The sequence below is a fragment of the Pyxicephalus adspersus genome, chromosome 2 (genome assembly GCF_032062135.1).
Source record: "Pyxicephalus adspersus chromosome 2, UCB_Pads_2.0, whole genome shotgun sequence".
Taxonomy (NCBI): Eukaryota; Metazoa; Chordata; class Amphibia; order Anura; family Pyxicephalidae; genus Pyxicephalus; species Pyxicephalus adspersus.
The window spans coordinates 6100088-6111769 of record NC_092859.1 but is presented as its reverse complement, the minus strand read 5'-3'; the positions used below and the strand labels follow the sequence as shown (position 1 = coordinate 6111769).

At 42.6% G+C, this 11682-nt stretch overlaps 1 protein-coding gene across 1 annotated transcript in view; it reads left to right on the top strand.

The window, feature by feature from the left end:
• Window positions 1-11682, top strand: part of DNAH2 (dynein axonemal heavy chain 2) — a 112617-nt gene that overhangs the window by 30649 nt on the left and 70286 nt on the right. Inside the window, exon 11 of the mRNA XM_072399329.1 lies at window positions 8445-8650. Coding sequence (XP_072255430.1) covers window positions 8445-8650 — 206 coding nt within the window. The remainder of the gene's footprint in view (window positions 1-8444; window positions 8651-11682) is intronic.

Sequence of the window (11682 nt, the reverse complement as noted above, 5' to 3'; positions counted from 1 at the left end):
GGGAGCTATGAGTCTGTCCTCCTCCTGCAGGGTGACACAGACAGAAGGGAGCTATGAGTCTGTCCTCCTCCTGCAGGGTGACACAGACAGAAGGGGGCTATGAATCTCCACCTCCTGCAGGGTGACACAGTGAAAGAAATAGAAGCATGCTATAAGTCTGTTCCTCTTTGTGCAGGATAATGTGGAGAGAAGGAAGCTATAGCACGGCATTGGACACAGGAGAGCTATGTGAGTGACAGGTTGTTGATCACTGTGTTCGGTCTGTTCCCTCGGCTGGCAGTTAATAAGCGTTCAGCTGAATTTTGGTGCCTCCTGCCTCAGTCCCTATTATAGCCCCTATTCAGCTCTGCAGCAGGGAGCTGTTAGTGGCCACACTTGCGTGGCATGTTGCTATGGTGATAGAGAATGTATCGGACACACGGGCAAACTGCTCCCATGGTGCGTCAGAGGCGAGGGGAGGTGGAGGTCGGAATAACCCTTTAGTTTCCTAAACCTCCATGTAAAATTTTTAGGGATAACCATAATAAAACATTTATATTTTTGTTATCATGAAGCCTCAGGATAACCATGCCGAGCCGTGCAGCTGGTATGAGCAGTGCATGTTACAATTACCCCATAGAAATTGTTAGCAGCGGAGCAATTTTATTTGTTATTAGCGTTTATAATTGCAAAGAGAGTTTCCATCATGTGGGGAGATCTCTGTTCAGCCATATGCTGATCACCCTTTTTTCAACCTTTTTTTTTTCCGGTTACACATCTGCCCAATAATGGCAACCATAGCAGCTGCATCCCTTACTGAGCCAATTTACTATTGCCATTGCGCTATCCAAAAATAATAAAAAGAAAATGACTGCAATCTATTTTTTTCGATGGGATCCTTAAAAGAGCATTTTTGATTGAAACAGAGCTCCAGTTCTTAAAATAAAACAAATATGCAGACCAAAAAAAAGTAATGCTGCTTGCTGCGATTCTTTCTTAATGCGGCACTGATCCTTGCAGAAGGTGCAACGTACGGTGCTTTTGCTCCAGGTTCAATGACAGTCAGCATCTTTCACCTCACATCATGTGACCCCAGGCTGTCATGGACACACCCAAAACTCCAGCAGGCATGGCTTTATAGTGTGTATCTGGGCAAAATATTTAAAAATCATTACATCTCTACAATACACACACACCGGGCTTCTGTAGATCAGATCAGATCCCACCTAGAAATGTGATCAAAGATCTGTAGATCAGATCCGACCTAGGAATGTGATCATAGATCTGTAGATCAGATCCCACCTAGGAATGTGATCATAGATCCGTAGATCAGATCCCACCTAGGAATGTGATCATAGATCCGTAGATCAGATCAGATCCCACCTAGGAATGTGATCATAGATCTGTGGATTAGATCCCACCTAGGAATGTGATCATCGATCCAAAAATCAGGTCCCACCTAGGAATGTGACCATAATCCATAGATCAGATCCCTTCTAGAAATGTTATCATAGATCCATAGATTAGATCAGATCATATCCCTTCTAGGAATGTTATCATAGATCCGTAAATCAGATCAGATCCCTCCTAGGAATGTGTTCTGTTGTTTAGAAACATAGAAATTGACAAGAGCTGACAAAACCGCTTGGTATTTCAGTGCAGCAGAGGTAGCGTTGTCAAGGATCAACAAAACAGGTACGTAAGAAACAGGGTGTTTTTATTGGATCTGAGCCACCTAAATTCATCTAAACCCCTATTAGGTGTAAGCTTAAGGGAACACATTGATCGTCCCTGCTTATCTCTAATTCCCAGCTTTGCTTAGCTGAACATGAATCAAGTACAATAATGGAGTCTATGGGTTGGAGTAGAGGACTTGAAAGCAGTTATTCCAAGTCTTAAGTGATGTAGCGCAAAACGTGAAGTGCTTACAGGGAAAAGTTGTCACCCCCCCCCCTGCCATATACATACTCTATTCCAAAATATGGATTCCATTTGTGTGCTGATGTTAAAGTGACTTTTCAGAAAAGAGTGTTGGTCCTCTGGTCCATAGCTGAGCACAATGGTTCATCCTCCTTTCTCCAGCAGCAGCAAGCAGGAGGATCCACTGATCCCATTGCAGTACCAGGAGACCATAACTGTGGGAAGTTTCCATTAAGGAAGTGTCATCATTGAGTCATCAGGCAACGATTTCTTATTATTTCTCAAAATTGTTCTCAAAGTTCCCCATTGATCCAAATCATTCACCAACTAGCCAAAGGTTCAGCTCTGCATCAGCAGGAAGAAAGAGTTTAGCTCCGTATCAGCCCTATTCACCAGAAAGTGATGGACATTTCCAGTTTTTACAGTTTTCACCAGAACAAGACCTGTTCTAGTGTCAGCTGTATTAAAAGGAATTTTTCCTGTTTATGGAGACATTTTCTTGTTGTGTCTCCAAGACAGGAAATGAAGCAAAATCCTCCCAACAGGACATGAATGCCAGAAAAAAACCTCAAAAGGGTTCCAAATATTCTCTACTTTATCCAAAACTAAAAAGTTTGCACATTAGGGCACTTCAAATGCTCATTCCCCATCTCCGCCCTGGCATATGCACTTGAAGCAGGTTAACTGCAGGTCAAATGCACCACTGGCTATACATTCTTATTGTACCATCTCCATAAGATCTGCTATCATCTATGCGATTCATAAGGCTGATTGAAGCAATGGTTCAGAGATACAAAAAAAGGATTCAATCATTTATGACCAGCTTGAAAAGTTTAGGTAATTTACCAATTGAGTTTGTTTATACCAGTCAGTTTATAGATGAAAAAAGCATAATTGTGTATTTGTGGTTATTTCTATTAGAGTTGGCAGATCCTCTACAATTTCATTAACACAGGACGGCCTCCCACCGACAGGTCAGATTTCTGTTCGGCTCACACAACAGCATTCACAGTGCAGGCAGGGGAAAAGCCAATGTACATCTCTATGGCTTATTACCAGCATTGTCACAGGATGGCAATGACCTAATGAGGTGTGAAGCCCATTACACAGTCACACAGACACAGCATTCACTATGAGGATTGGGGATCAGCCAGTGACCCCTCTCTCTCTCCCTCTCTCTCACTATCTTTGACACAGATCATTTCATCCAAGCCGCAGCTTTCAGCACCAGTAATTTGGAGCATTGTAAATAGCTTGATCATGTGACTTATTGAATTTTAGGCTGGCATTACACCAATGTGTTGCGATAAGGTGCGGCACGATTTATTTCACCGCATTACATGGCAACACATCACATTTATGAATGGCACTCCAATGCACAACTATAGTGGGTGCCAACGTACCCATGTTCCAGTGCACTGTGTCATGGTGCATTTAATATGCAAAACATTGACTGTTCTTTAACAGGACACAGTTAGGCATGCGAGTATTAAAAGAGAACTAATGTGTACATCAGTTGCCTGTCATGGAAGATGAATGGATAATCATTCAGGAATTGCTGCTATGCATGTCAATGGGAGGGAGCACAACAGGGTGCCGCTCGCTCGTCTAGAATGTGTGCAGTGTGAACAGCGCTCATTCGTTCATCTGTCACTGGAAACAATCGTGAAAGATCAGAGACTGGGTGTGTGTACAGAGCCTATCTGTCCTTAAAAGGGACCTATTATTATTACACTTATATACTTATATAGCGCCAACATATTATGCGTGCTGTACAAAGTCCATAGTCATGTCACTAGTTGACCCTCAAAGAAGCCCACAATCTAATGTCCCTACCATGGTCTTACGTCTTTAATACAGTCTAAGGTAATTTTTGGTAGGAAGCCAACTTGCCTAACTGCATGTTTTTGGAATGTGGGAAGAAACCTGAGTACCGGAGGAAACCCACACAAACACAGGGACAACCTGTAAACTCCATGCAAATAGTGTCCTGGTCCAGATTTCAACCTGGTACTGCAAGTCAAAAGTGCTTGCCTCCATGTCACAATATATGTCATTGTTTTATTTTGCCCGTAGGGTTTTGAAGCTTCACCTGGACTGATTTTATAGAACCCCCGTTACAGATTTAGTCGAGTCACGGCATGCTGGCACTTGTAGTTCTGCAATAACAAGAAGCTTGTCCATTAACTGTGTTTTACATCATTACTCATTTTATTGGTACAGAGTCCCACCGTCAGAGCCTGTAGCGTTACCTTTAATAGGCAAGCAATAACAAGCCGCCATCGAACGCAAGAAATAACTCCTTTATTATCCGTACTTTCTTCTGGCTGTTTCCAGCGGTGAAAAGATTCAGGGGAATTTGAAGCTCACACTGCGTAAATAATAGAAGGAAAACCGATTTTTGGAAATGGCTTCAGTTACTGCTCTGTACGGGGCTTTATAAAGCCATTCCATTTAACTGCTCTGCCATTCCTTAAAGGGTCAGTCCACATCAATTTGGTATTTCAGAAGATAGCGTGCACATTAAGCCATGGCATGCTTCTATCTCTTGGAGACTCCAGGAATGAGATCTTTAGACACAATTTTATGCATTGGAATAGGATCTTTTGAGATTCAACTCCACCCATCCACCATGGCAATTACCTGGTGTCTCCATTTCTTGAATATTTCTTGATTGTGAGATGAACACCTTCCAGGCCAGATAAGGATCATTCTCAAGGTTAAGGCCAAGGGCCCTGAGAGTATATTCAGGTACAATCTTTTGCTCCGGGCATCAATCAGGGTTATCAAAGATATCTATACTTGTCATTTCACAAGGGTGGATGGAGTTGTAGACACCTGGGGGACGATTTACTAATGGACTCGAAATAGATTGTGCACAAGGCAAGAGCCAAAAGCCCAGTAAGGTAGATAGAGTTGTAGACTAGATTTGCATTTACTAAATGAGCAGAAATGGATCATCCATGAGGCAAGGTCCAAGGGCCCAATGGTTGTCAAGGGGTGCCAACTGCAATCTTCATGCTCTTCAGTCAACTAGAGGGTTCAAAGCTGTGTACCTATTTGTCTTTTCAGAAGGGTGGATGGATATGTAGAGACTTGGGGGGGGGGTTTACTGATGGACCTGTGATGGATCTTCCACAAGGCAAGAGCAAAGATCCCAGTGGGTGTCAAAAGTGTTGAGCTACAACCTTTATGCTCCTGCCATCATCCAGGGAATCAAAGATACTGTATGTACCCACTTGTCATTGCAGTAGGCTGGTTGGATTTGTAGACACTTGGGGAATGATTTGCTAAAGGACCAGATATAGATTATCCATGAGGTAAGGTCCAAGGACCCAATGGTTGTCAAGGGGTGCCAGCTACAACCTTCATTCCCTTCAGTCAACAATGGGGATCAATGTTGTATACCTGCTTGTCATTTCACAAAGGTGGATGGAGTTGTAGACACTTGGGGGATGATTTCCTGGGAGACTAGAGATAGATCATGGACAAGGCCCAGTGGGTGTCAATAGGGTTGAGCTACAACCTTTATGTTCCCACCATCAACCGGTGGTACCTGCCTGTCATTTTACAAGGGTGAATAGAGTTGTAGACACTTGGGGGAGGATTTACTAAAGGACCAGAGATGGATCTTCCACAACACAGGAGGATTGAGCTACAACTTTTATGCCCCTGTCATCAACTCCCCCCCCCCCCCCCAGATCTCAAAGTTGTGTACCCGCTTGTCATTTGGGGGATGATTTACGAAAAGACCAGAGACGGATCATCCTCAAGACAAGATCCAAGGGTGTCAAGAGGGTTGAACTACAACCTTTATGTTCCCGCCATCAATCAGAGGGATCAAAGTTGTGTACCCGCTAATCATTTTGCAAAGGTGGAAGGAGTCGTAGAGACCTGGGGAATGATTTACTAAAGACCAAAGTCCCAGTGGGTGTCAAGTGAGGGCAGCTACAACCTTTATACTTTCAACATCAACCAAGGGAATTCAAGTCTGTGTACCTGCTGGAGGACTGAAGATGGCTCATAATCCCCTGCAGTGCAGTGAACCCCACCAGACCTGCAACTGTACGACAAAGCGTTCGTCAACTGCTGCACCTAACTTTAAACATTTCTGAGTGGTTAACCATTCAGTTTTAGACCACACGTCTGAAAAAGACCACAGTAAATCAGCCTGTTGGGGTAAATCAGTCTGATGAGCTTATGCAGATGGATCGAATTATCTGTCTATTGCCATACTTATCAATGTCATTCAAAGAAAATGGAAGGCCAAAGCTGCTTCTTTGCCTGGGGCCCTAATCAGCCTCGGTTCCAGGCAACCTGTAAATCAATCTGTAGATTGATAATGCTTACTGGGTAACAGTGGAGCTGTAGACTCCGATCATCATCACATCAGTGTACAGAGAGCACCTCACCCATGGGCTCTGCTTCCTGAATGTGTGGTGTGTAATATACTGGGCCAATGGACACCTACAGATATATGATGCAGTATGTACTTGATATGTACTGACTCCTCGTGGGACCTCTATCTCCAGAAATATAGAAGAGACAGTAAAAGTCCTCTCCGTCCATTAAGTGCCCTTGTGTGCATTTTGTTTTCCTTCTCCTTCTGTGCTCATGCCCGTTGTCTGCACATGTGCATGTAGCACAGCTTAATAGGCTCCCAGTGCTGTCCCTTTCACTCCTAATGATGCTGTACAAAGGATTACAGCACACATTCACCTAATTACACAAATATTCACTGACACCTGCCTGAATAAAAATCATTGCAGGCACCTGTTGTATAACATAATTGGTTGGCTGGCACTGTGCCTCAAGGTGCCTGCTTGCTGCCCACAACATTCATCATCCAAGTTGGAATATGACATTGTGTTCCCTTTAAACGACTGTCATTTCAATCAAGCCCCACCCTGCAGCATGGTAAGCACTATGCACTTTCGTCGAACATCCATTTAACTTTATTTAAATTCAAGATTCACCACCGCCATTGTCCGGTGATCTTTTTATAAATGCATTTGGTTTGTGACCTTGTTCCATTTTGTGGAGAATGAACTCCTCGGCAAGTCGTAACATAATTTACAGCAGGGGGTACATTATCACAGATTTTTTCTTCCTATTATTGATTTAAAGAGTGCTAACATCTTACCCCATGCTGTGCAGTTTAGGACATATCAGGGATTTAAATATATATAATAAAAATATATAAAATTATAAACAACAGCCACAGTGCCCCAAATTATACCAGAATAACCTAATGCATCACAGCCTAATCATTTTCATATCCATTATTTTTATTTGCAAGGGTCATTTTTAGGTTGGTATTCAAAAAAATATAGTTAACAAGGCCAGTATAAATGCCAAAACACAGGTGTAATAATTACTTTGCTTTTACAGTATAACACAGAGCAACCTTTCACCTACCGTAATACCCAACAGCTTATACCTAAAATTTTTACTTTACATAAAAGGGTGCAACACCCTCTGCTATGATCAAGACAGAATGGAGCCCAAAGCCTCCCAATATACCTATGTCACAGGAGGCTCTTGGCTGCACTTTCTGCAGTGAGATTGGCAATATTTTTCCCGATCGACACCCGATCTTACACCTGCTCAGTGCAAGATCAGGTGACACAGAAAAAAGAACCCTGAAGAAGAGAGAAGAAGCTGTCCACCCGTCAAGAAGACGTTGGCCGAAGACTGATAGGGCGTGGGATCCAAACGAAGAACCCTCTCAGCGTACTCAGCTCTGTACATTAAATAGGGGTTGCAAATGACAGAAAGATACAGACGGTGGCAGAGTAGAAGGGGAGGATCCTTCCCAGAAGAGCTAGAACATACATGTATCATTAGAATCCTTGCCATCTGCTGGTCTTTACCTAGCTCGGATCTCCGCTGTGCACACCTGACATTATTAGTGGACATTATTAGGCCACGGCTTCATGTGCGCACAGGTTTTTCAGTTTGCTCTTGCCCTGCCTGTTTGTTACCTTTTTTGTTACTGATCCTTCCTTGGTCTGTGCATATCCTGATCATGTGCATGTTACCTTGGCTAGTCTCTGTCATTGCTCATCTGGAACATAAACTAAATACTGTTTATATGTGCCTGACCTGGCCATTAGTCTGCACAGGCTGCTCCTGTCTGTAATTTCTTTGATCATCCATATGTAACCAAGGTTTGATCTGTATGGCCTGCCTGCCATTAGTTATTGCCTCTGGAAGCACAAATATTTTAATTTTTTATTTTAATAGATTCTATAATTACTATATCCACAGACCACAGTACATAGTGTAGTGGTCAGTGGAAAGAGTTCCTCTTAAATTGCAGGAAGAATATAGAATGGTCTATTATAGATGGCCAAAAACATCATTGCTGTCACTTAAAATGATCCGAGAAGCACAAATTGTTCAAGGAACCCTTAGCAACCTCTGGAGAATCCCATGGAACTCTAGTTGAGGAACTATGTAATGTAATTTTTAAGTTTGTAATGTAATTTTTGAGTTCTAGACATTGCAATATGTGACCACACTTCATTTTCTTTGTTTTCTAGGTGTGCCTCTGTCAGCAACAGTTTGGGCGATGGGAGGATGGACAGCAGACTCCTCTTCCTTGCTTTCCTGGGCAGAGTGGTCCCCAGATTACCTCCAGTTTGCTGGAGATTGAAGACACGTTCCAGAAGAACCTTCTCATACTCAAGTCGGTAAAGAATACCATACTGGATGTGAAAAATACCACCTGGCATGACAACTATAACAGGTACTTATCGTACTTTAGTTCTCCATCTGTCAGTCCACAACCACTGCCCTCCACACTTTACTGTTCTCATTGTAGATTCTATGGAACATTGCAGGGGTTAGGTACAAGTCATGGTGCCCACCAGCAAAACATTGGGCTCCCCTTCCGTGTTGACCCGCCAAACCAGGAGGTGAATCTGCAGTAAGCCACCTGCTGTTTGCCCGTGAAAGCACATGCAAAGTGTGCTTAACCACAGTGCCACCAGCAGGCAACATAGGGAGCTGCAGGGTTCCTGACAACTTAAAGTTTAGTCATGATGTGGGGTAGGGTCATAGAAGCAGCAGATACCAGGGGAGCACCTATGTAGGGGACCCTGTCAGAGGGGGAGTATAGATTTGGGCCCACTGCAGTCCCAGCAGCTTCTAATAGTTTCTTCTGCAGATCATGGGCATCATTAAACTTCAATAGATGCCCATCACTCAAATTGAAAGTGACCTTCTAGCAGGTTCAGAGACAGACCAGTGCTTTACACCATGTTGATCTTAGCAAGGCAATTGCCTTTCTGTAGCTGATCTCCCAGTCTTTACAGTGTCCATCAGAGGCAAAAAAGGGAGCTGTAAATTCTTCCTACAGTACAGCTGGTTACCATAGGGCATTTGATTATGCCAAATCCAAAGTTATATGCACATTTTCAATCTTACATTGGTTTTTGTTATTATTTTTTTTAATCTGAAACAATATATTGAAGGTGAAGAGAAGCAATGGTGCTGCTGATGGATCCACAATGAAGGAGACTCCAGACAGCAGATTGTATTCTACTCAATAGTTTAATGAGCAATTTCTGCTGAAGTTTCTTTGCATTTTCCTTGTTGTTCCTCAAAATATTTATCTGATGTCATCCAGTAAATGTCCCAGGGGTTCGTCCGGATCTGAAGTATCACCAATGATTAGTGTTCCACCATTGCATGAAGTCTAAGGGTTACCTGGTTTTTACATCAAACCCCACATGGAGGTATAGGCTTTGCTGCATGGCCCGCACAGGTCACGGTTCTTAGGTTTGTGTTGGTGGTGGAAGCTGGCAAAAATAAACAGGCACAGGAAAAAAGAGACAGGGTAGGTGTGTTTCAGGCAAACAAAGTCTTGAAACCTGGGTTGGAGATAATCTTCTCCACATGTCCTCAGCTACCGAAGTCAGTGAGCACGTGTTTTGATGCTCATTTTCTACAAGTTAAGAATTTGTAAATCTTTATACGTTCAAAGCCTAGTCACACTTGTATTTAATGCCTTTAATAATGGGTGTAATAAATCTGACAGTTAAACCTAATCCATCAAACAACTTTTTATTTTCTATTTATTCTTCTTCCCAACTGCTACTTCCCCTCACTTACTCCTCTTAACACAATTCAAGAGTATTATGTGCCAATGGTATAAAAAGAATTGTGAGCACAAGCCTAAATCTGCTTATTGTGGGATGACGACATCTCTCTTTCGTAGATGCAACCAACGAGTAAATACAGGATAAGTAATACTTTCCAGGAAAGAACAGTCGTAAAAAGGTTTTGGGTATTAAAAATGACAGGTATTGTTCTGAGATGAAGCCCCACGTGGTGAAACAATGTTTGAATCAAGAAAGTAACACACTGAAGTCACTTGCTGTTGTTGCATCGCCATTATTCAGCTTCAGCTGTTATTGTACAATATTCCCACACAAAGCTCCTCTGTATTTTAAGGACTACAGGTATTTCTCTATTTGAAATACCCTTCTAGATACATCCAGTTAGTGTTTGCTGTGGTGCTTAGCCTGGATTTGTTCCTCCCTCGGCCCAGTGATGTGAGCTACCAACATCAGGGTTTCCGGGAACCACAGCTATAATTCTATATCGCAATGCTCAACTCAGAAACTCAACTCAACAAGAAATTTTTTTAAGCTGGTTGGGAAAAAATTGTAGGTGGGTGGCAGCCCTGTGACCCAACTCATCAGTAACCACCCAAAAACAGACAGGGGGTTGTGGAAAAGTGTCGGGTGGTGCGTCCAGCTAAAAGGGGCACTGGGGAGAACACTGAACATTATTATGTTTATTTGTAATTTGCATGTTTGGTTTTCTTTTGGGCACTTCATAAGGAATTTTCCTGGCCAGATTCTTATATAATATAATGGTTCTTTTATTTCAATAAGTTTTTATTCAGGAAAAATAAAATTTGAAAAAGGGAATTCAGACAACAAACATAGGTGATATAATACCATCACTTTTCACATCATAACACAGAGAAACCTACCAACTAACATTGTGATACTAAACAGCTCATACCTAAGAAGGACCTTGTGTCTCCACATATCATGTTTAACAAAGATAGGAGTAATGAAGGAGGGATGGGAATGGAGTAGGAGGGGAGCAGTGATCGATCCACGAGTCCCAAGTAAATTCAAAAGCATGCAGTGTATCTTTGGAGGTACACGTGAGCTTGTCATTTACCATTATCCAATTTAGTTTAGTTGTTACTAGAGCTAATAGGATTGATGGTGATTGCCAAGCCCTTGCCAGTACAATCCTGGTCTGAATAGTTTTTTTTTTTAGATGCACACTACCAACACCACCAAACTACCAAATTTATTTTGCAACACTTTTTTTGCCTTCCCCCGGACCAGCTATATCCATAAGGTTTTTTTATCTGGGATATGGAAATTTCCCCAGTGGTTGAACTTGATGGACTTATGTCTTTTATCAACCTGACTTACTATCTAACTATGATAGGGGTTCATTCATGTTTTGAAACTACAGGTCTTTCTCTACAAATAAATACCCAACAACCTTTCCCTTAAAAAGTAGCTAAACTCAAAATCTCTCAAAACACAAAAATACACTTACTTTCAATCCCACAGTGCAGTGCGATCTCTTTTATCGCAGGTCTCTTCCATCAGGTCCTGCATTGTCCCGCGGCTCCGCATTAGGACGGATTGGCCAAGGGGCGTTAGACCGGAACGAACTACCGGCTAGGTCGTATCTGGCCTAAAGGCCGGAGTTTGCCGACCCCTGCCCTAGGCGGTGCTGCAC